The 26,194-nt window shown below is 41.1% G+C and overlaps 1 protein-coding gene across 1 annotated transcript; it reads left to right on the plus strand.

Moving 5' to 3' along the window:
* Positions 1 to 1,965: 1,965 nt before the first annotated feature.
* Positions 1,966 to 26,152, plus strand: aebp1 (AE binding protein 1). Its single transcript, XM_036140587.1, has 20 exons — positions 1,966 to 2,480; positions 7,686 to 7,913; positions 8,062 to 8,106; positions 11,087 to 11,149; positions 11,879 to 11,938; positions 12,029 to 12,097; positions 13,524 to 13,601; positions 13,765 to 13,874; positions 14,021 to 14,160; positions 14,761 to 14,845; positions 14,941 to 15,085; positions 16,249 to 16,328; positions 16,406 to 16,529; positions 16,680 to 16,876; positions 19,638 to 19,811; positions 19,915 to 20,040; positions 20,132 to 20,378; positions 21,231 to 21,370; positions 21,805 to 21,904; positions 23,757 to 26,152. The coding sequence occupies exons 1-20, from the start codon at positions 2,231 to 2,233 to the stop codon at positions 24,323 to 24,325; spliced, it is 3,030 nt and encodes a 1,009-aa protein (XP_035996480.1). The 5' UTR covers positions 1,966 to 2,230; the 3' UTR covers positions 24,326 to 26,152.
* Positions 26,153 to 26,194: the final 42 nt, after the last annotated feature.

The raw sequence follows: 26,194 nt of genomic DNA on the forward strand, positions 1-26,194 counted from the left end.
TTCTTTGCAAAGTAATCTCCAGAGATTCTAGAACAAAGCCGGCCTTCTATTTCAGCTTGTTGAGCTTCCTCATGTGTACGCATTTGAAGAGAATGCAATTCATACAACTCAATCTGAAAAGAGAAATGTGAAAAAAATTTATTTGAAAAAAATTACATTTAAAAAGATAAAATATGAAAAAAAAAATGTTTTTTGAACAAATTAGATCTGATAAAACAGTTATTCTCAATAAAAAAATTTGATTAAGACATTTTTCAAAGTTCATTTTCTGAATTACATTTTTTTTTCTTTATATATCCATTTACAAACCATGTCCTTTGCTTGCAACAATAATGGAACAAAGTTCACTCCATAGATTTGTTACCGTCACTTAGTCATTTTTTAAACAGCCAGCTGAGAATCTACAAGTCTTGAAAATTTATGTTCACAGATGCTCTCTGCCCATTATGACAGAGTTTGAGCTGTTTTGTAAAGAAGAATTTGTAAAGAACATTTCAGTCTGGCTCATAGACACTTACTCCATAGAATGGCTGCAACTGCAGTGAAAAGGTTCTACAAAGTATTAACTCAGTGGGCTGGATAAACAAACTCTTTCCACTTGAATGGCAAAGAGCTCTGTGAGATGGTCAAAGCTCGGGATGTTGTGTGATAACCTAAACCACAACTTTCTCCTGATATAAATCCTGATATGAAAAAATAGATCCTCAGAAGATAAAACAATTTGGGACTTTTACGTCCCAGAGAGCTGCCCCTGAAGTCAACTGTAAATCCACCTCCATCAGTCAGTAATTAGAACCATATGGAAGGAATAGAAAGAGAGATAAAGAAGGCGTCTGTTGTCCAGCTGGGAAACAAAAACAGATTTGTGTGTTTTTTAAGATTCCTGTTTGATTATTTGGATGACTGGGAAGATTGTGCAACATCTGTTTACTGAGGTCCTTGGGACTTGCACTCTGTTTCATCTGTTAAAGGTACAAATGTGGAGTTTTTTCAGTCACATTAGTTCTCATTCTTCGGTTTCATTCAGTAATACTTTGTTAATTTTTAGGGAAATTGAGGTGAGATGAGAATAAAAATGAACTTTTCAGCCTCTAAGGACAAAACTGTCTAGCCCAAAACCCAACACATCCCCGACAGTGGTACATGGTGGTGGCGGCATCATGCTGTGGCGATGTTGTTTCAGTGGCAGCAAGTAGGAAACTGGTCTGAGCTGAAGGACAAATGGACGATGCCGAATAAAGAGGTGTTCTGGACCAGGACTGGTGTCAGCCTGCCTGTGATCTGAGACTGGGATGGATCCGAAGCAGACTGATAAAGCAACACACGAGTGGTTTAAAGGGGAAACACTGAAATGTGCTGGAATGGCCTAGTCAAAGTCCAGACCTCAATCTGTGGTTAGGCTTAAAGATGAATGTTCACAAGTGAAGACCATGCGACATGAAGGAGGTGGAGTAGTTTAGCCTTGAGGAATGGGCAGAAATCCCAGTGGCCAGATGTGAAGAGCTCAGAGAGACGGATCCAAAGCAAAAGACGTTTCTACAAAATGACTGACCTTTCAGGGGGTGAACAAGCTGAAGTTTTGAGTCATCTTGTTCTATTTGTTGTTTGTTTCACAATCAAAAGCTGACATCTTTACAGTTGAAGGCATGTTCTGTAAATAGGGAAGGGGGGGGGGGGTCTCTCAGTTTCTCTCAATGGACATGAAGACACTTCCCTATATCTCGTCCCCTCTCCCTGTACAAGGTAACTTTTAATCTGCTAGCTTGAAATCCTTTTTCTCAACAATATATTTAGCATCCAAACAAACACGAGAGATGAGTCCCTTTATTTTGTCAGCAGCCAAATGGTCCCTTCCCTGCAGTTCTTCCCTTTTTCCTTTCTGCCGTCTCCTTCCCAGGAATGTCCCATGGCAGATGCTCCTCCCCTCTCCTCAGAGACGGGTCAGGAGAAAGAGGGGGTGAAGGGCTATGACGGATAAGAAAGAGGGAGCAGAGGAGGTGTGTGCAGTCTGCTTTGAAGGCTCCAGCTCTCAGGGTTTTTCTAACTCATCCTGTGCAGGCCCTCAGCAGACAGGAGGAAACTCCGCAGACTCTTCCCCTTTTTCACGTCCTCATCTCCAGACACCTCCTTTGCATCTGCAGGTCAGATGTCGAGCTCTCTTTGCGTCTAGTCTGAGCCTTCCCTGGATTACATCTGCCGTGTCTGCGCCGCCGTGCGTTATTTCAGGGAAATGAGGGCTGAGGTGCTGGCCGTCTGGGTCGGGCTGAGCCTTTGTTGGGCTCTGGTCGGCACCGAGGAATCCCCAGGGAAGCAGCAGCTGTCTAGAGTGCAGGCTCAGGTGAGAGAACCCCGAGGACTGACCAGGCCCGGGAGAGAAGGTGACAGAGAGGACGCTGAAATGTCAGACGAGCCGACCGAAGCTCCGGTGGAGGAGAAGGCCAAAGCAAAGAAAAAGAAAAGCCCTGAGGAAATCGAGGCTGGTAAGTAGGAGTTCCGACAAATATGCATCTGAGGGTCTGAAGAGGAGTTTTCTTGACCTTTCCTGGCATCTCCTGCTGTCAGACGTCCCACTTGAAGCTTGCAGTCTTAAAGGGGCAGCTCAGAAATGTCGAAGGGAAGTCTTGGTCAAAGCGTAGAATTAGTTGATATCATACTTGCAGTTGGAATCTCTCTTGATTTCTTCATAGTGCTGCCCAACATGGGAAAATCATGAAATGGCAAAGTAATTGTTAAATATGACGATGACGATATCAACCGCAATACATACACATTTATTTTACCCCTGCTCAGAGGTTTGCTGCTCATAAACAAACCTATGGTGCTTATCTCCAGGAGAGGCGGGGGATACCCTGGACAGGTCGCCCCTCCAGGACCAGCTAATCTGAATTCATGCTGAATGAGGAGTCCGTGAGAATTGTCTACTGCTCCTCAGATTTGATCTACCTCTAACCTTTCAAAAGAACTACAATTTAAAAATCCCCACATTTTCCTTTTGATACTCTGAGGTGACACAGCTGTAAAAAGCTGCAGTCAGTCTCTGTGGCAGAAAGCCATTTAGTTTGAGATGAGAAAAAGAAAAAAAAAAGAGTGTTCTGGATGCGTCCAGTTGTTTCTTTTGCTCCGGGAATTTTCTTACCTCCGTGCAAAAGTTTTCCAAAACAAAAGCAGCAAAAGAGCTGATGGAATTTTGTTTGGTTGAACATATCTCCGATTCAGGGATGACGGGCCAGAAACTCGCAGTGATTCAGCTGGTGGCCCGACATTTTCCTGGCAGCCCCACAAGGCTGCAGCTAACACATTATGCTGTTTCGTGTGTGTGTGTGTGTGTGTGTGTGTGTGTGTGTGTGTGTGTGTGTGTGTGTGTGTGTGTGTGTGTGTGTGTGTGTGTGTGTGTGTGTGTGTGTGTGCACGTACGAGAAATGCGAAAAATCGGGACCTGGGTTTGAAAAGCTCAATAAAAAAGAGAGCAAGTTTTGGGAAAAAGCAACGAGAACGGCACATTTGTGGGAAAATCGTAAAGCATGACTAACAGTCAAAATGTTTCCACTACAATTTTCCAGTAGTGGGGAGAAAGGATTTACAAGAGGGCCCCATTTTCAGTTCCACTGCAAAAGAACTCGTGTTCTGACTCGGCTCTGCATACAACCAAACCACAAGTTTGGCTCCTCTGGTTTTCCGTGAGTAATAGTTGTTACATAAAGGTCTGTTTGGCCTCTCTGAGGCATGGATTACTTTATCTTCTTGTTATTTTGTTAACACGCACCGAGTGAAGGGATGAGATCCAGAGTCTTGGCAAGAATGTTGCCTGTCAGCTTTCTTCTGCTCAAAGCCAGAGATTCCGTGTAACGCTGGAGTCTAACTTGATGCAGATTAGTTTTCATTGATGAGTAAAGTTCTAGTTCTACAGCAGAAGAGTCAGTTTCAGGTACACCCTTAGGTATGTTCAAACAGTACAGTGCCTCGCAGAAATAATCATATTTCCTTAATCTTTGAACATTTTGGAGCAAAAAACAGAAGTCACCTCTTTAGTAAATGTGTGTATTTTGTTCCCACTACATATTCATCCGTTCACAGGTTTATTGGAGAACATTAGGATACAAACAGCATCATGCAGATCCAGTAATGGAAAAGTTTACAATGGGCTTATGTTGTAAAACAAAATCCTGTGTTTTGAACATCACAGAGAAAGGTTGAAATGGAAAAAGTTTGCTACAACTGCAAACACACTAAAACATGAGCGTCCTCCTAAGATAGGCCAGACAAGGAGAACTTCAGTGAGAGAAACAGCCAAGATACCAGTGGCTACTTTGGAGGAGCTGCAGAGAAATCTGTTCACGTCACAACTTTTATTCCTGCACTCTACAAATCTGGACTGAATGGAAGAGTAAAAAGAAGAAAGACAAAACCGTCAGATGTGTGGAAAAAGGGTGTTCTGGTCAGATGAGAGCAAAGTTGAACATTTTGGTGTGCCTGAAAACCACCATGTGTTGCAGAAAACAAACCCACCGCATCACCACGGATGCATCGTCCTTAAAGTTAAACAGGATTATGTCAGCATTGTGCTGCGGAGGTGCGTTTCCACAGCCAGAACAGGAAAGCTGGTCAGAGATGATGCAGGTAATTACAGGGGGGAAACAGGAAAGAAAATCTGTTAGAGGTTTGCGAATGACTTCAGACTGGGATGGAGGTTCCCTAAACATTCAGCCAGACTTACAGCGGAAGGGCTTTGGATCAAAGCATATTGACGTGTTAGAATGGCCCAGTCAAAGCGTTGGAGACATACCCTAACAGACTTGAAGCTCTGATAGCAGCAACAGGAGGTTCTGTAAAGTACATTGACATGAGAGGCCAAATACAAATGCACACCAAACATGAAGATTTGTATTGTGCATTTCTTTATTCCATATTCCATATAAATTACATTCTAAATTACATTCTGAAATTATCTAATAAAAGAAAAAAAATGCAAAAATGCAACTTCAAACATATCCATTCTCAGCTTGTGTGCCAAATTGGATACCAATGGACATGCGGTAAATGATTAAGATGGCAAGAACCTGGGTGGAAAAGATGATAAGGTTCTTTGTTATTATGATGGTAATCCTCCAAAACACTAATCATTGTCATATACTCTGGGTTTGCCCTCTGCCATTCAATATTACTGGAAGTAAATGAGGCTCGACAAGGTGTCTGTAAGAGAAATCCCTCGAGAGTAGAACTAGGTATTTCAGTTTAATATCCAAAGATTTTTCAAAAAGAAATAAATATGTAACAAATATTGTGCTGAAAGCAAGGCAGAAAGAGCATTACCAGAATAAGGTTCACAAAGGGCAACCAACTCCAGATGAATGGATGAACCTTTGGCATTTCTAAAATGGAATGCATAATCGCTTTTGTTAATCGTAACATGGAATGGTTTTGTTTGTGCTTGATTATGTGTCTGATTTTGTATTTAGAGATGAAGGAAGGTAACTTTGTGCTGATCAGTCTGTCTTTTAACAGTAATTTCTGAATCCCAGACCCATTCATTTTGTTCTACCTGTTTTGTTTATACTTTTGTTGCTTTTGTGCATTTTCTCTCACAAACCTGCTGTAATTAGAAACCTTCCTGAGGGAAATGGTTTTCACAACTGCTTTATTTTAAGTCACATTGATTGATTTTTTTTTTCTTTTTAAACAGGTGTGAACGATTTTATTGTACCAATAATAAAATAATCCGAAGTTGGTCTTTCTCTGAGAACTTTTAAAAATGAAATACAATTTTTAAAGGCGCACATAAAGTATGCCTGCAGATATAAAAAATGAATCACTTGAACAGACAGCTGAACTTAAACCCAGTCTGGTCAAATAACCTCCAGAAGTTCTACGACATAATTTACAGCTTCATCAACTTCCTTTGCTCAGCTCAGCTGGTAACCAGATCTGAGCCTACATTGTTGCCACATGGGCCATTCAGACGAGGCACAGCACCGCTATAATAGTGCAGAGGAAAATGCACTACAGCAGCAGGATAAGTTTTAGCCACAGTTTAGAACATCAATTACCAGCCTTCCTTGTCTCCAAACAGTAGCCTACAGATTTTTTTAGCTTATTTTTAATGTATTGTTTTCCATTAAATAGGAAGCTTAAATGACAACGGAAACCAACTTTCGACTTTCTGATTAAACTGCGGAAAAGGCACATATGTGGGTAGAGAAAGACAAAAAGTGTACTACAGCAAGAGCAGCATTGAAATGATATATTTCTAGTCATGTAGAAGTGAAAAGTAGTCATCCAAGAAGTCAAACAAAAGAAAAGTATTTGGTAGAAAGGCTTCTCAAGTACTGAGTAACTGTTAGATCATAACATCTGATTGGATTTGTAAAAATAATCAGAAGGACAAAAATATCAAATTCTAAGCAAATGCTGGTATATTTAAAAATAAAATAAATATTGAGTAAAACTAACAATTGGGAAATGGCAAACTCAGGCAAAAGCAACACACACAGATAGATAGATAGATAGATAGATAGATAGATAGATAGATAGATAGATAGATAGATAGATAGATAGATAGATAGATAGATAGATAGATAGATAGATAGATAGATAGATAGATAGATAGATAGATAGATAGATAGATAGATAGATAGATAGATAAACATATATAGTTGAAGTCTTTCTTTAACATCAATCATGTATCTGTTTGGTGCACTTTAATTTAAAATAACAATGTGGCTTTTTATTTTTATTTGAGTACAAGTTAAAAGCAAGCTCTATGGGAGTCTAAGGATAGTTAAATGATTAAACTGGGTGGATGACTCTGAACCTTCAGAGCCTTCAGAAGCAATCATCTCGTCATCATCACATAGTTTTAAGTACTTTACCATCAAATGGCGTGGTTGATGAGTTTGACCTTCATCTTGTTCTAAAATTCAGCTCAACATGATTTCGCACTAGTATCTCAGAAATAGCTGCAATATCCGTTAGCATTCATTTCTGACTTCCTTCCATGTAAAGCCATGTAATTGCCACAAATGTCTTTGGATGGTAACTAATACGGACAAAAAAGTATTTCAGCAAGAATCATGTCAGGAGGCTCCAAAAAGCATACAGTAGCAGTGAAATGAGCCAAAGGAAATGAAGCCAAATGTTAGTGGCTGTGAATACATACTTGAGGCTGTAAATGTAACCTTGATCCAGTGTGGACTAGAGAAACTACACCATATAATTAAACAAAACAGAAGAAAAAAAACCTTAACACCAGGTCAAGCTTAACACTTTTGATTTTGCAACAAGTGTTTCACATTGAACAAAATAGGAAACAGAGCAACATTTTGGTGTAAATAGCCATAGATCTGTTTGCTAATAACAATCTAATGCAAAAAAGATAGTGATGGAAAGGGTTCCAGCAATGCATGTTGCACTGACTGGACCCAAACCCATTCTTCTCTATCACGATCGGTCTTGCTGCTTCCTACTAAAGTGGTGCTGTGTTTCTATTTACGGCTGATCTACATGTGGTGCAGCGTCTGTCTGAGCTGTCTGATGGGTCCAGTAAAACATTTGCTGACTATAAAGCAGTTTATGTTCATATAACACGAAAGGAAAACTATCCACAGAGGTTACACAGCTGCTCTGTGTGTGCATATTTACACGCTTTGTGCTGCTTTCAATTACCGGACTATGTTTCTGTTTCCCTGAAGCCAGGGCAAAGAAGGCTGCAGAGAAGGAGGCTAAAGCAAAGAAGCAGAAAGGCCCAAAGCCCACCAAGAAGCCAAAAGCCCCGAAGCCCACCAAGAAACCAAAACCACCCAAGCCCACAAAGAAGCCAAAGCTGCCCAAAGCCACCAAGAAACCCAAGACGACAGTAACCACAGTGCAGCCGGAGATCAGTCCTCCTCCTCTGCAGGAGGAAGTGGGCCTGGAAACAAGTGAGTTCCCTTCAGATTTATGCCTCCAGGTAGGAGGAGAGTCAGGGGAGCAATATCCAACTTGATGATCTTCTTGCCAGAACACCGACTGTTGCTGTAAAATAAAGAGCTTTCAGTTTGTTTGAGTGCTGTAATTTGATTTTTACAGCAATTCGACCCGAGATTCCAACGGAGCCTGTTGAGCCGGACCTGGGTAAGACGCTGGCCGGGGGTGACAAAGAGGAGGGAACAAAATGAAATGTATCTTTTATTGCAGCAGCAAAATATCTCACAGAAGATTTTTAGAAAATTAATCTAACTTTAATTCTAAGCACATAATCCAGAGGGCAGAAAAGAAAAGAAACATGAAGAAATAATTGTTTTTATCCCAATACTGGTCGGACAATAATTTATACTCCTAACAACCCTTTTAACATTAACATAACTAGCATATTTTTGTTTGCTTAGGTATATCAAAGTTTTTAGGGACCTTAATTTGTAATCCACGACGTCCTGTTACCCTGAGGTATGAATATGAATTGGTACAGGACCATCCTTTGATGATGAGCTGGATGAGGATGAATATTTATCTCTCCACCACACAGGATGGTAAAAGAGGTAAATAAACTCCAGATCTCACCGACAGAGTGCAGGAAGGATCAACTGGGCCCACCCTACCTCCATAATAAACGTCAGACAGGACGTTTATTATGGAGGTTCTGCCATCACTCCTTGCTTAGGAGTGATGGCAGAAAGATGCCTTTTCTGCCACTACCATCAAAAAATGTTAACACGTGTCTCTAACTAAACTCTACTGGGACTAGTTTCAGGTGATACTAAGATCGAGCTTATCTGCAACAAAAACTCCAGGAAGGGTTGAAAGCAAAAAAAGATATGTATGTGGAAGAGCGCCTCGTGCCCGTTGGTGCTCACAGCACTAATTCATAACAGATGTTGTCTCAAGGTATACTTTTCAGTATCCAGCCCAGTCAATTACACCCATTCCAACTGATCCTAGTTATAAAACAATGCTGTTGAGTTCAGTTTTTTATTCAAATTGGTTCAAAAGTTTTCTATCAAAGGAAACCCAGCAGATTAAGCATCAAGTCATTGACTTAAAGCACTCACTCCTCCTGGATGAGCATGAAGCCCCAGTTGCATTGTGTCATTGACTTTGCAGCAGTCCCTCATACCGAGCATGCATGTGGCGAGAGTGGAGAGAAAAACTCCCCTTTAACAGGAAGAAGCTTCCAGCAGAACCAGAACCAGGCTCAGTGTGATTGGCCTTCTGTCACATCCCACTGTGGGTTTTGAGAAGACAGAGCAGACAGTCACACAAAGGAATTACTATGCCACCCAGTAACGGGATTTTGTCAGAGCTAAGTAAATGCAGTTAAAGAAGCAATAAGCGATATTTCACCACTGGGTGGCACTTGAGCACTATCTGTAGACCAAAACAAGATGTGTGAAAAGCAGTGCCTCTTTCTACCTCCACTCCTCCTTTACCTTCTCACGCACCGTCACCTTCTATGCGCATATTTGTAAAGGATAAAAACACAGCAAAACATTGTCACCTTTTGGAGGAACATTTTTAGTAAGTAACATAACTTTATGATGCTGTTAGCAAGAGAACCTCTTATGGGAGGGCAACTTATGCCCTCCTATAAGTTGCTCCAACGCTGCGCTGCTCATTTTAGGGCAGGGAGGAGCTAACTCTGAGTGGCAGCTGTTCACATGCACGTACATGAACGAGCGGCCAGCCCGGTTATGTAAACAAGAGACTAGAGAACAACACAGAGAGATGCAGTGTGACGTCAGACCATAGTCCATCTGACATATTACCTGCAGTCCTTCATATCACTATTTTTTAGTTCTTTCTGCCTAAAATTATGAAATTTTGCTTAAAAGGCTGGAATTTGTCAGTGTCTGATTCTGGTGCAGCAATTAAGAAAATATTTATATATATATATATATATATATATATATATATATATATATATATATATATATATATATATATATATATATATATATATATACACACATATCCTGTTTTCAGTTCAGTGGGAAAGCAGTGCTGCTCTTCTAAGGATCCTGCCCATAAAAAAAAGAAAAATAATAAACCTTAGATAATCTCCAAGTCGTAAATTATGGCTAGACGTATTGGTGTTGGTTGCCATTTCTTAATATATTAAATCTGGTGGTTCCTTTTAATCATCCGACAGCTGGACACAGACTCGTGGGTTGCCAGATGTAGGTTTTAATCAGCATCTTTGCTTCATGAACCAGAGTTTTCCTGAAGCCTTTAACAACAAAGCTCTGAGGTTTTGGTGGGCTGTAAGTGCTCTGAAACATGGTGGTTGGGAAGGAAAAAAGATTTTTGTGGTAAGTGGAAAAATGTTGTTTTCTATTAAACAGGTCCACAATTTTTATGTTTTCAACAACAAAAAAAGAAAAAGAAAGAAAAAAACTAACCTAAATGTAACCTCTTTCAACCTGCCAGAAAGGCGTATAAAATTATAATATTTTTTTTAATGGCTGCACCTGAAATGAACCTTGTTGCGTAAGGATCAGTGACACCAGTTTTACTGAGCTGTCTGTCGCTGACGTAAAATAAAAAGTAGAAATTGGACTTTATTACCAGAGGAAATCGTTTCTGTACAGCATGTGTGGGATGTAATGTCCATACTTGTTGTTTAAAGGTGTATTTAGTGTCAGAGTGATTAACTTTCCAGAGAATCTAAACACTGAATGTTACCTCTGTATCGATTCATAACGCATTTTATTATAGTCCCAGCTCTGTTTGTTTTAACAAACTTTCTGGTTTAAACTGTAACTAAATTACAGGGTGAAATTGTGTGTTTCTCTCAACTTGTTCTAGAGAAAGATCGGATTTTTTTAGAACATTTTTTATATCCCAGATTGTGTGGCTGCCAAATAAAATAGTTCGTCACATGTATGACGGGTTTCCAATGTTTATTTTGGTGGGTATCTCAATTCATGCTCATTGTTTTATTCATTATTATCTGCTTTTTTATTATCATGCCATTTTAAGTTATGGAGTTAAGTAGTTCACCTTAGATGAAGATTGCTGCTGTTAGAATCCAATAGAACAATTGATTGCGGATGTAAAACAAAGAAAAAAGAAAAAACATCTTAATGATATATCTGTGACCATGATGTGATCTTCCCAGACAAATTGCGTGCTGGATACAAGAAGGAAGCCACAACCACCGAGGTCATCATGTACATACCAGGTATCCCTCATTACCCAGGGTATGGTCGGGGTTTTTTGCTTCCTGCACTTCACTCACTATACATGGCGTAGGTGTTTCTGAGTTTAATTTATTGCCAGATGACATCAGGTTGACTGACTGGCCGCACAAACACAGCTCACATCTTTCAGCTCAGGTCCTGTCTGGAAATATTAGGTCAGCACTGGAAGGGACGACTGTGGCCATAATTTAGCTGTTGCTGTAGGATCTGTTTATGCTTTGCTGGGAAATGAAAAGAAAGATGCTGCTGCAGTTTGGTGAGCTCATCTACAGTCCCTGTTCAGAGAAGTTTATGCATCCCAGCAACTCAGGTTAACTAAGTACACATACTGATTCATTCCACACTGTCTTTATTTGGGTTAATTACGAGGATTTTTCGCCTACAGCTAATGAAAACACGACATTTAGCAGTAAAAAACATTTTGAATACAGAAATGTGGGCTTAATGAAAAAGACGTTTAAAGATTATTTTCCATATGTGCTGTTAACGCGACAAGCGAGCGTCACTGGAATGTTTTATTATAATTTATTGGATTTGACTGTAGATTCATACCTGTTTTAGCAAACAGATGCATTTTTTGATTTATTATGTTTTTGGATTTTTTTGTCATGTTTTTCTTTCTAAATGACCTTGTGCTTCATTGAGTGCACAGATATTAAACTATATATTTTTAACACATTTGTTTTTTTGTTTTTTTTTTTTTGCTCCAGAGGAAACCACGTCTGTCCCTTTTGTTGGCCCTTGGTATGAAGAGTATGATTACACTGACTGTACGTCTTTATCCAGCCAAGAGTTGGGAACATATTAAGACCAACGCCTTGACTGAGGCAGACGACTTACTTTGTGAGTGTTTTTCACAGTGGCCTCGGCATTAGCAAAGAAACAAGAAGAGGAGGAGGAGAGAGCTCGTAAGGAAAAGGCAGAAAAAGGTTAGTGATGGAAAGTATTGACCTTTTTTAATGACAAGGAAAAGTCTTCAATCAGGGCTCCAGAGCCGCGTGTGGCTCTTAATAACTTTGGCCGAAAAGCTTCTTTTTTCTTTAAAGTATATTTAAAAGAATGTTAGCTTCTGTAGTTTTCCCTCTGCATGTTCATGCAATATATATATAGATTTTCCACAAAGAATGACACTATTGTGGAAGCAGTCTGTTTTATGAAGGAAGTCATTTTTCTTGTGTTTTGGCTGCACACTACATGCTTCTTTACATAACAATTGGACTTTCATTGAAAATGTAATAATTTCATTTATGGGGAAAAATAGATGATTTTCTTTATTTACAACCTTAAAAAAAATGAAAGTGTTCTTGGATTTAAAAATCAAAACCAATTACCTATACACTAAGAAAAGCTGTGTTGTTTTAATGTTGCTTTTGTGGCACTAAACATGTAGTTTAGCTGCACCGAGGGCAAAAAGGCTCTCTGGGTTGTAAAGGGTGCAGACCCCTGGCTTATACGCTCTGCATATTTTTTTTGTTCTTTTTTTTGAGTCCATCAAAGTTGGACTACGTCAAAAGTAGTCTCTTTTACTTCGGCCCACTCTGAAACACCACTTTACCTAATCATCATTGCAGCCTTCCACAGCCGTGTCTCTACTGTTCCTTTCAAATTATTCATACCCCCTGAACCTTTTCCCAATTTTTACCCAGTTACCGCTACGAACTCCAACGTGTTTTATACAGATCTCATCCTAGAGCAACAAAAAGTAGTGAATTCATTTTGAAGTAGAAGGATAATGAATCTGGATTCCTTTACTAATAAATGAATAAGTCTCCAACAGGATTTCTTTCAGGATCGGCACGCATTTAGCTCCATTTAGCTTCCCCGCCTCTGCCCGGGAAGGCCAGGTTTGTTTATAGCACAACTTGCTGTTCCACAGACAGATTTTTCCAGCTGAGCTGATGTTCTCTGCAGCTCCTCCAGAGTATCCCGGAGCCTCTTGGCTGCTTCTCTGATTAATGTTCTCCTTTACAGTTTAGATGGGCGGCCATGTCTTGCTAGGTTTGCAGCTGTGCCAAACTCTCCTGTTCTGAAGATGCCGGGTCCTCACAGAACAGCTGGACAGCGAGGGGGGGGGGGGGGGGGGGGGGGGGGGGGCTCATTAAAAATGGATGCCACGTATTTTAGATTTTTATTTGGAAACCACTTTTGAAAACCTCGAATCACGTGGGGAAAAAAATGACTGGACACAAACACAACGGAAAAAATCACAGGGGGAAAAAAAAACTTTATTATTATTTTATATAGGAAAACATAGAAGCAAAAGAAAAGAGAAGTTGGTGTATACGCCTAGAACAAAAAGCCCTTGTTGAAGTTGGTGGCCAGTCAGAGATATCTGCTTGTTTTGTGATCCCAAAGCTGAGCGGCTGAGGAAACAGTGGGAGGAGGAAGAGGCAGAGAGACTGAAGAAGGCCGCTTTTCCTGCTGAGCCAAAAAGTAAGACATTTACTTCCCTTCACTTATCCAGGCCGAACACTTTTAAGGCCCACTTTTAAAATCCTGTGGTTTTGAAACATACATCAGAATCTTTTCTGTGGAATGTTTTGATGCAGAGAAATTTAGCATTTTGACTCAACCTGCGCTGTTGTTGCTCTGTCAGAGTGCCCTCCTTTAGGCCTGGAGTCTCACCGGGTGGAGGACGACCAGCTGCTGGCTTCTTCTCAGTCCCAACACGGCTTCGCGGCTCAGAGGGGACGCCTCAACATGCAGGTACCCTGTAGAAGGATATTATCTTAATAAGCGATACCTCCAACCAACCAGGGACCTGAAAATGCTCTATAATGCTGGCCAAGCCTGCACAAGGAAAATCCAAAAGCGCAATCCCTCTGCTCTAATGGGTCGTGAACTGATTGCAGAGCTCTGAAAACGAGGACGACGTATACGGAGGCGCATGGTGTGCAGAGCCTGAGGAGAAGGAGCACTGGTTTCAGGTGGACGCTCGGCGAGAGGTGGAGTTCACTGGTGTCATCACCCAAGGAAGGAACTCAGAGCAGCAGTGAGTCTGGCTCTAACGGCGCTTAGAGACCCTTTTCTTTTTTAATCGATGCAGCGATAACTCGGTTCAGTTCAGTGGAGTGTCAGAACTTGTTCAGTATAAACTGTGACAACATTAACCTACATTTTGGATTCATTCTGGGCTCGTCCTTGTAGATGTAGCTCTGCTTTTCTCAAACGTGTGCATGTGGATCCTCTAGTAAATGTGCACAAGTATAAATGTCATACATTAAAGCTAAATTTCAAGAACTATTAGCAAGTGCCTTGCAAGAGTTGGTTTGTTTTGTTTTTTTTTGTCATCCTGACCACAGATTGTAATGTGTGTTATTGAGATATGTATGTGATAGATCAGCACAAAGTAACACATGGTGTGAAGTGGAAGGAAAATCCTACACAGTTTTCGCAATTCTTTAGAAAGAGAAACCAGAAAAAAAATGAAATAAATAATGATAATAATAAAAAAGAAAAACAGAAAGAAAGAGAAACCAGAAAAGTGTGGGTTGAATTTGTCCTTAGCACCATTTTATCTGATACCTCTAAATAAGGTATCAATCCTGTTTGGGGGGGGATGATGGACTGATGACTGATGTTGACATTTCAGTGAGGATTTTGTCTCGTCCTACTTCGTGGCCTTCAGCAACGACAGCCGGGACTGGACAGTACTGCACGACGGCTATGCTGAATGGGTGAGTGGCACCTGAATGCAACGCTGTAGTCAGAGACCATCAAAGATGTATCTGTAAAACCTGATCCCTCCCTCTCTGTGATCACCGTCCTCCAGTTGTTCTATGGGAACGTGGACAAGGAAACGCCTGTGATGAGTCAGTTCGCCGCCCCCGTGGTGGCCCGTTACATCCGGATCCTGCCCCAGACCTGGAACGGCACCATGTGCCTGAGAGCAGAAGTCCTGGCCTGTCAGCTGCCAAGTCAGTAGAACAGACAACGCCGTCAGGACAAATACAGACAGCAGGACCCATCAGGAGAATGTCTCCTACCTGTAGCTGTGTTCACACCCTGAGAGACCCAGATGATCATCCAAATCACTATCTGCTGTCCTGAGCTGAAATGATGAGGAAAAAATGAAAAATGCTCTAGTTTCCTTTTTCCAAATGTAAAATTGGATTTTCAAAATGAACCTTAATTAATGATCTTTTAGAGTTTTCAAACAAGACGGCTGTGTGGGTTTAAAGGGGCAGTGCTGATTTTTGAAAGTGGGGTTGTGCCTCAGCAGCAACAGACAGGGATCTCCTGTCTCCTCTGGACCTTTTCAAGTCTATCTGCATATTTAGACTGAAGAAAGGTTCAAAGCGGCAAATACTAACTCACAACAGTAGGTTTCTGACAGAAAACTAAAAAAACATGTAAAAAAATAGTTTATTTAAATAATAAAATTATATTTTACTTCATTAAATGTAATTGAGAGTTTTCTAACTAGCTGATTAGCTCACTTGTTGTAGATAATAAAAGAGATTTATTTTAGAGGGACCTATGGAGATCTGGGGCCACACTGCCGGTGTCAGCAGACTTTATAGATTAAGATCTAGATGTTTTTATATTTTGTTACTTTGAGTGAGAGCTTTCTCATTCCCACTCCTTTCTCTCGAAAGAAAAGCACAGCAGATAGACAAACTTGGCCTATATTTTCACCCAGGAATCTTTTTTTTTACCATAAACTATTAAAGCTCAGTGCTAAGATGCATCTCAGCTGTGAAGCTCCACTACTTTCCCCTATCTAAAAGTAACAGCTTTAGGAAAAGGCTAAACAAAACAAAAAAAAAATTTCTAAAGAGATAGCTACAAAAGCTAAAAAGTTAAAGCTAAATTATACAGACTGACAAGCTGTTCAGATTTGCAATAGTTACACTTTACTGTCACTAATATTAGACATAGAACAAAATTCAATAAATAAATCCATCAACAATCTTTTAAATGTGTCACTGGTTAATTAAAAACAAATATTTCACAATTATACCAAAACTATTTATGTTTCTCTACTAAATACATCTATTTTTATCCATCTGCTTAATTATGACATATAAATGACTAATTGATTCATTCCTTCCTGCCATTGTGGCCGTCTCTCTTTCAGGCAGCTTCCACAGTGAGAATGAGGTCAACGCATCAGACGACCTGGACTTCAGACACCACAGCTACAAGGAGATGAGACAGGTTTTGTTCACAAACGCACAGTCAGCCAAGGGGAGACATGATAAATCGCCACTAATTTCACTCCCTCCATGTTTTAGATGATGAAGGTGATAAATGAGGAGTGCCCCAACATCACCAGGATCTATAACATTGGGAAAAGCTCACAAGGCCTCAAGATGTACGCCATGGAGATCTCGGACAACCCAGGAGAACACGAGACAGGTTGAAATGTTGACTTCTTCACCTCTGTAAACATCTGCTTTTACGTTCTAACAGTCTGTGGCGTAGTAGTCCGACTGTCTTCCTGGGAAAGGCTCACTGACTTTACTTCCTCCTGTCCATCTGTCCAAATGACTTACCCCCCGTCTTCAGGCGAACCCGAGTTTCGCTACACAGCTGGTCTCCATGGCAACGAGGCTCTGGGTCGGGAGCTTCTCCTGCTGTTGATGCAGTTCCTGTGCAAGGAGTACAAAGACGAAAACCCGAGAGTGCGGCGCCTGGTAGACGGCGTGAGGATCCACTTGGTGCCGTCCCTGAACCCGGATGCCTACGAGCTGGCTTACGAGATGGTACATGATCCAGGAGTCACAACATTAACGGCCACTGATGCCCTTTACCTTTAAACTGTCTGTTTTTAAATGAAGGGGAAATATGCAAATGATTAAAAGATATATATATATATATATATAATACAGCCTCTTAATGTTTTAGGACTTTAACAATTGAGACATTGTAAAAATAATCTGTTCATATGGCAGGGTGTTACTAAGCACACCCCGTGATATAAGGTTTCTAGAAGCCACTTTAGCAGCAAAATCTTACAGTAATTGACCTTATTTGGGGGCATTTTTAACCACTCTTCATCACACGTGTTTTTAGAGGTGTCAGAAGTATTCACATCTATTACTCAGGTAGAAGTATAGATACTAGGGTTTTAAAATAGTTCTGTAGTAATAGAACTATCAATTCAAACCTTTTACTCAAGTAAAAGTATAAAAGTGCCGGCTTCAAAACTACTTAAAGTATTAAATTAAAAGCAATTCAAGATAAAAAAAAAATGCCAATAAGGACAAAAACTTAGACCTCCCGCACCACAGGGGCATATAGTGTACTTCACCCTTAAATGTGACTAAAATGGAAAATAACTAATAATCCTACAAATGCAATGTTCTTCTTCTACATTTTGTTCTTCTTAAGTTTTGGTTGGGGCATTTGACAAACAACTTGGTGCAGTACTGTTTCTAACAACAATCAGAATCACTCTGTTTGGGTGGTGCTATTTATCGGAATATTTATCTGAATATTTATTTATTTATTGACAAGCCAGAAGGAAATAAAATGGAAGTAATGAGTGGGAAGTGCAGATAAGAACATGAAAATGTAAGGAGAAGATGTAAAAAGTAGGCTAAAAAAATGATTAGTCCAGTAAAATATAAATAACCGAAATTTCTACTTGAGTAACGTAACAAAGTATTTGTATTTAATTACATAACACCGCTGTGTTTCTTTTATTGCTTGCATCACTCAGTTTGTGCAGAGCTTGAGTTGTCAGTCAGATGTTCTCACATTTCACTGTAGAGGGGATTCATGAGCTGCAGCTGCTAAACAAGACCTCCACTATCCTGCATGACAGTTTCTATAAGGCGTCCGTTCTATGGCGTGGATATTTGAGTTATGAGCAAACATCGCTACACTGTATAAAGGTTTAGAGCAAACTATACGCTGCACTCACCAGGAGTCTTTTGGTTCATCTTGATGCAACTTTGCTAACCTATGATGTTGAATGATATTCCTTTCTAGAGAGCAGAGGCTTTGTCCTGGTTACCATTCGTACCAAGCTATATTTCTTCAGTCCTTTTTTTATCATTCAACCCAAACAGATCCATCTTAGATCTAGAATCTGGGAAGGATCTGTTAGATTATGCTTTACCACTCCTCCCAGAGTGATGCACAGCAGCAATTGCTCCTTTACAGTTATTGCTTTCCACCTTGGCATTGTCTTAACAAACACAAACACGCGTATGCCCCAAAAATCCGCATTTTATAGAGGTGTCCACATTTGATCAGTTAATCGAGTAAATTTGTCATTAGTTTGTTTTTTTAAATGTTCCTTTGAACCACAATTCAAAGGTAATGTCTGATTTTCATTAGTTAATTCAATTGAGCTTTTATTTATTATTGTTTTGTCATTTTCAAGTTATTTCACCGACCATGATTAACAGAGGGCTAGCAACAATTTTGTCCATGTCTGTATACATGTCTGTATACGTTTTTGGGATAATTAATATCATATTTCCATGGTTGTCAAGTTGTGGAGCTGATAATTGAAATGTTCTGTTCCCTTTAGCGTTTCTCCCATTATAGTCTCCAGTTTCATTTTTGTTTGTTTGTTAATGTTATGTTTTATGACCTAACTTAATAATTAAAATAAATTAGTGTGATTACTAAAAGACAATTCTTGAGTCCGTTAGTAATTATTTAAATACAAAGTCAACTATTCTCCAAGTAAAAGAATTCATCCTTCAGACGTGTCTGGACAGATTTGAGACTGACAAGATAAAAAAAAAACATTTTATATGAAACAAATGAGATTTTAGCAATATATTTAGGTACTTTAATCCATTGTTACACAAGTAACTGAACATTTTGATCTCAAAGTTTAATACAGTTAGTATTATATTGTTGTCTTAAATGCACTGATAAATTATCAATAACAATATTACCATATATCAATAGCATATATTTTTTAATAAATCTTCATGTGGGACTTTAATTAGAACATTAGTTTTAAAATACTCATCTAACAGATCTTTACTTGCAAGAAGTGTCATTTCTCACTGCTTCAGTATAATTATGATATTCCTCAGGGATACTTGGACTACTAATATTATTAAACTATAATATCCCAATGAAAATGTCTAAAGTTAACATGTTTAAGTTAATGACATTGTGTAGTTGTGATATTGAGGACATGAAGGTGTGAAAGAAGAAGATGCTGAGTACAGTGTTGGACGGAGACCTCTGAAAGGGGAAAAAAAAAAAAAAGTAAACCAAAACAAATAATATATACTGATGACATTGTGATAATTTGACTTTTTATTCTATAAAGTTTTAACATTTTCCATCTTACCATTTCAAGTCGATAATATTTAAAATCGTCTTTGATCCCATTTAAGTCAAAACATGACATCTGTGTCACCTGTGAATTAGGGTGATGTCGGTTACATTTATTATAAAGCAACATCAGAGTATTTCTTGTGTTCTAGGATAGGGAGTCGTTGGTAAAATCTACATGTAACTCTTGACACTGTTCGCCGTTCTGTCCTGCAGGGCTCAGAGATGGGAAATTGGGCGCTGGGTCACTGGACGGAGGAAGGTTACGACATCTTCCAAAACTTCCCTGATCTGAACAGTGTCTTGTGGGGAGCTGAGGACAGGGGCTGGGTGCCTCGCATAGTACCCAATCATCACATTCCACTGCCAGAGAACTCCCTTGGTGGTTCTGTGAGTATACTAACACCAGCAGCAGATTTTTTTTTCTTTTTTTCATTTTGTTCATCATCCACAAACGTATTAAGTTGGATTTCTCTGTGTATCATCACTTTAGCTTGCAGCTGAGACTAAAGCTATAATTTCATGGATGGAGCGCAATCCATTTGTGCTCGGAGCCAACTTGCAAGGAGGAGAGAAGATGGTGGTTTACCCTTTTGATATGCAGCGTCCTTCGATTTCTGTAAGGATGACAGGACAACCGAGGCAATGTTTGAAGGATTAACCTGTGAGATGTGCAGTCGTGATGATTCGGTGCTGTCTGGCTGTGTTAGTTAACTGACAGTCGGCGCTGGAGGGCGAACGCCGAGATGAACGAAGAGACCTGGGCTCGGATTCAGCGGCAGAATGAAGGAGCACTCAGAGAGACTCCTGACGACGCCATGTTTCGCTGGTTGGCAATGTCGTATGCGCACAGCCATCTGACCATGACCGAGACCTACCGGGGGTCCTGCCACGGTGACGATGTCACAGGAGGGCAGGGGATCGTTAACAGAGCCAGCTGGAAGCCAGTAGTGGGCAGTGAGTAAAAGACAGCATATAGCCCATGGGGAAATAGATGTATTAGATGTATGAATGCAGATTGGTGTATAAAGAAAGATCAAGCTGGTGCCTATCTCCAGCTGTCAATGGGTGAGAGGCAGGGTACACCCTGGACAGGTCATCAGTCCATCATAGAAGATCAAAACAAAAAAGCTAAATTTACTAGGATCTTTAAGTATTTTTTAGTGATAATCCTGGTAGTAAATTAAAAATAAATTGGTAAATGGCTTGTACTTGTATAGCGCTTTAACTAGTCTTGACGACCTCCAAAGCTCTTCACACTACAGTTCAGTCATTCACCCATTCACACCCTGATGGTGGTGAGCTATGTTAGTAGCTACAGCTGCCCTGGGGCACACTGACAGAGGCGAGGCTGACATACATCAGCGCCACGGGGCCCTCTGACCACCGCCAGCAGGCAATGCGGGTGAAGTGTCTTGCCCAAGGACACAACGACAGAGACAGTCAGTGCAGGGGATCGAACCGGCAACCCGGCAATTGCAAGACGAACTCCCTAACCTCTGTGCCACGTCGCCCCGTAAACTCAGGACATAAACGTAAACTCAGCATAAGAAAACAAATTCTACATCAATAATATTCTAGACCTGTAATGCAGGTTCCAGTCTAAAGAACTAAACTTTATTATCTAAAAAGAAGAAAAATACAGGGTGATTAGTACCCGGGCTGCATTTTCCCACTTAATTATGTTCTAAAGATCTATTTCATGTTCAAGATCTCTCCTAACCTAGTCCAGTAGATAAAAAGCATGACCCGCAACGCACGAGAACTCTTTAACGCAACAATAACGAGCTCCACGAATCTCCTCCGCAGGCATGAACGACTTCAGCTACCTCCACACCAACTGCTTCGAACTCTCAATCTTCCTCGGATGTGACAAGTTTCCTCATGAGAGTGAGCTGCCACTAGAGTGGGAGAACAACCGCGAGGCTCTTCTTTCCTTCATGGAACAGGTGAGGCCAGGACAGATATGTTGATTGCTGGTGAACAGACGAATATTTTAGGATATAAATGTAAAAAATAATTAATTCATACTTAGTGTCCGGTTGATAGAAAACCCACTTAAATCATGAGCCCTCCACTACAGAGCTTTATAGTTTTTTAAATCCCATTTTAGTTCTACAAAGTGCTCGTTAATGAATAATTTGTGAACCCATTAACACCCAATCTTATATAGGTTTCTTCTATAAACATACTCATAAACCATTAAGCAGGGTGATCAGGTCCTCTCAGGTAAGGAAACCCTGATTTTAAAACAGCGATCTGTCCACTTAAGAAACAGTAACAACAGCGTTGCCTAATCTTTTCTTTCCACATGAACCTTTAAATATCAACTAGTTCATTTGTAGAGAATCCTGCTCTGAGAAGATTTTTGTTGGTGCTGCAGGTGAATCGAGGAATCAAAGGCATAGTAAGAGATATGGAGGGAAATCCGCTGCCTAATGCCACTATATCCGTGGAGGGAATCCGGCACGATGTCAAGACTGGTAGGACTTAAAACCTTTTTACCACAGAGCCTTGCAAAAGCATTCATACAACAACATTTTTAACATTTTGTCACCTCGCCAGCACAAACTTTCATGATTTTTATCAATATTTGATGTTGTAGACAAACCCAAAGTGGTGTATAGTTGTAACCTGACAACAGCCAGCTGCATGTATCGCTCCGCCTAGCTCCACTCACATACATCTGGGACACCGCCATAGGCATTGCCTTTACTGAAGGCTGGGCCTTATCAAAACTCCTTGCATATGATTGGATAAGCCACTTGTCTGTCATCTTTATCGACGTGCTATTTCAACCACTCACACCGAAGCTAACCCGTGACGCTGATGAGACCGACGCAGGAAAAAAAAACAACTTTTTTTTTTTTTATGTGTTTGCCGCTCTAGTGCAGGGTTTCCCGCAGCGCTATCTTGGCGAGGCGGCCGCGGAAAACGTGTCGTCCACCCCCCTCCCCCGCTCCGCGAGCCGGTGCGCGGAGAAAAAGTCATCCATCCACCCCCCCCCCCCCCCCCCCCCCGCGAGTCGGTCCGCCTCGCATAAGCAAATTCCTGCGGGAAACACTGTAGTGGCAAGCGTTTTATTGACAGTGAGCTGACAGGAAGAGGGGGGAAGACAGGCGGCAAAGCGCCGCGGGTCGGAGTCCATCCCGGGCCGACCGCGTTGAGGACTAAAGGCCTCCTAACATGGTTCGCGCTAACCGCTAACGGTTAGCCGCTAACCGCTCGTTAGCGGCTAACCGCTTGCCAAATCCGGTCGGGAGAAGGACGAAAACATGGTTTCCACCAACAAAAGCCTTCAGAGCCGTTCTCTGATGTTCTTTTAATGAAACAATATCAGATAGATTGGACAACACGGAAGAAATAGCAGCATCAATGCTAACGCTTGCTTCCTCGATGCGAGCCGCCATTGTTGTTGGAATCTCACGGTGGCTTCTCCACTACGTCACATCCATGAAACACCCGCCCTGCGTCCTGATTGGCCAGACCAAAAATTTGGTTGGGGAAATCACTTTAAATGAGCCGTGTCCCAGATGTATGTGAGTGGAGCTAGGCGGAGCGATACATGCAGCTGGCTGTTGTCAGGTTAGTATAGTTGAGAATTGGAAGGAAAAGAATCTGTTTACAAAGCTTTTATAAAAATCTGAAGATGTGGTGTGCAGTTGGATTCAGTACGCCTGAATTAAAATGCTGTAAAAACCATCTTACAAGGACTTGCTTTGGTTTTACTTCAACAGTGCTTCCATAGAGGCCAGGCTTGGACAGTGCACCATTGCAAATTACATTCATCTGTGTGACCACCTGAGCTCAGGACCGCCGCAACTCCTCCTGAGTTACCATGCTCCTCTTGCCCAGCCTTTAATTTTAGATGGATGGTTAATCGTCCTGACTTTACAGTTCTGCTATTAACTATTTTAATGCAATCCATCGAACCGTGCTCCAGGACATATTCAAAGCTTGAGACATGGTTTCGCCACCTGCTTTAAACGTCCCCACATCTCTCTCCCTGACCTGTCTGCTCTGGTCCCTGGTCTTCAAGATGCTGGTAGTTCCTTGCAGGGTTAAAAAGTTTTTGTTTTGTGTTTTTCAAATAGAAAAACAGAAACAATTTATTATTTACCTTCCAGTTTATGATTAGCTCCTACTTTGTGTTGGTCTGTCACATGGATCCCATTAGAATACATGGACATTTGTGGTTGTGGCATGGCAAGATGTAAAATAAAAGGAGGTATAGATGTTTTGGCAAGGCTCTATTAATCTGTTTTTGTTTTGTTTTTTTTTGTCAAAGTTTTCTCCTATAATCAGTGAACGCCACATCCAATTGTATCTCTCCAGCTGCGAGTGGGGATTACTGGCGGCTGCTGAATCCCGGCGAGTACAAGGTGACAGCCAAAGCTGACGGCCACACATCCCAGACACGGCTGTGCATGGTGGGCTACGACACCGGCGCCACCCCCTGCAGTTTCACCTTAGCCAAGTCCAACTGGGACCGCATCAAGCAAATTATGGCGCTTAACGGGAAGAGGCCCATTCGACTCGTCACCAAAACGAACGGCGTGAAGACGACGGCGTCGAGCACCACGGCGGAGCCCGCCCTCACGGGGAGGGAAGCTCAGGCCAACTCCCAGAAAGCTGAGCGACTCAGGCGGCTCAGGCTGATGCGTTTGCGCAGACTACGTGAGAGGAGGCTCAGAGGCAGAGTTACGACCACCCCTGCAACAACGACAACAACGCCAACGACGACAACAACAACAACCACAACACAACCACCTGAAACCAAGAGCACAACCTCCTGGTACGACTCTTGGTTTCCTGTGAACAGCTGGACAGAGAACCCGTTTGACACCTTGATATTGGACTCAGCGCCTACACAGGAATATCAGTTTGAATACACTATTGACTAACCCAAAATCAACACCTATCTGCACAAGTCCTTCATAACCACACACTAAAAACACAAACTACTACTACCGCTACTGCAGTCTTTCAATTGTTTCGTTTTCAAAAAGCTTTTGAGAAGAGAGATGCACCAAGATATGGACAGGTTTTACACCTAGACTGAGCCTGACCAGTGGCCAGCTGGCTGGAGACTTTAAACACAGCATGTCTAAGAGCTAACGGGGCCAAAACACAGGGCTCCTTGCTGTAGAACGTTTTTAACGGAGGCAGGAGGACACAGATGTAAGAAGCAGCATTTTCTACATTTTGAGACACGTTTGTGGTTGATCAAGGCGGCAAGCGATTGAGAGAGCAGGGCCACCTTCAGCAGACAACAGGAAGGCTGAACGCCTAGCAGAAAAGTTGCTCTGTTTTATCCCTTTGAGTTTCCAGTCGTTGTCTGTCATTGAACATGCTGGATTTGGGAAAGTTGGCAGGAATTTGGAAATCTCACCGTAAGAGGATCTTAATTATCTAGGGCAGGGGTGTCAAACTCAAAAAAGTCCTCTCGGGATGGCACCCTGCTACTTTTAGATGTGCCACTGGTCCAACACATCAGAACCAAATGGAGGTGCTGCGTCTTCAGCGCACAGCCAAGTTTAGATTTCTGGTAATTACCTAATTATTTCCTTCAGAGTGCTGAAGCACAGATGTCTTTAAGTGTTTCAGGACAGTAGAGTCTGACTCCAAGGTTCTAGGGACTACGACCGAAGGCAGAGGTTCACAGTTAAGCTAATGCTAATGGGGTAATGCTGCATTTCATTTGCCTCGAAACTCAAAATTAACCAGTCACAGATTACGTCATCTCTGCCTTTTTGCCTTTGTTTCCCTCTTGTCAGATAGTAGGAAAAAACATGTCATTGTTAAATGTACAAATACAGCCAATCTGAGCCTCATAATGTGTTTTAAAGTCACATTTTATTGCTAAATATTTGTCTCTTTTAAAGCCTAGCTGAACTGTCAACTGAACATAAAACGTTAAACAATAGGCGGTGAACCTTTATCGCTCATTTAGCCACCATGGCTACTGATGTTAGAACAATGACAATAATGCTGTTCTATGCAGTATTTATTGAACAAAGCTGAAACATCTTGCCTAAACTTCTAGAAACAATGCGAGGTTTTACTCAATGTTGCGGTGAGTAGCAGCCATCATGGATGCAGAAGTAGGATATGGTCCTGTCGCACCGGCCTTCAGAGTCGTAATTACGACTTTATAGACCGTTCCAGTTAGCTTGTCTGACTGCCGAGAACAAATATAATGCAGTATTATCACTAATCTAAGAGGCTGAAGAAAGTTTGAATTGTGCTCTCTGTAATCAGTTTGTTTTAAAGTTATCAAAGTTTTGCAGACTCCTCTCTCACATGCGGTGTGCCGGCGCTCATTTAAGTATTCAATTATCTCTCACAGTCCGAACACTAGAACAATATTTGGAATGCTGCTCTTATATCTGCCCTTATAGTTTTAGAGACAACTGGGAATCAACTGAATTTGTTATTGGCAGGTCAAAGCTTTAAGACATCAGAAACTGCAAAGCTATTATTGGTGCATCTCTGTTTAGGAATCAACTTCATGGATTTCTAGATTTCCTTTTAAATTAGCATGGAGCCCACTGAATAAAGAGCCTCTGCTGAGCAGAGATTATGGCCAGGTCTGCTGGCTTTGAGTCAAATCACAGGAATGTTTCCATTACAAGGGCTTTCTTCATAGGGAAACTTGTGCATCTTTTTTATCGTCTTCATTTAAAGTGATATATTGTACTGACTGAATGCAATAAAATAATACAATTTAAGCTGTACTGTCATGGTGGGGGGAAGACTAAAAAGGTAAAACA

This window comes from Fundulus heteroclitus, chromosome 8 (genome assembly GCF_011125445.2).
Source record: "Fundulus heteroclitus isolate FHET01 chromosome 8, MU-UCD_Fhet_4.1, whole genome shotgun sequence".
In the NCBI taxonomy this organism is placed as follows: Eukaryota; Metazoa; Chordata; class Actinopteri; order Cyprinodontiformes; family Fundulidae; genus Fundulus; species Fundulus heteroclitus.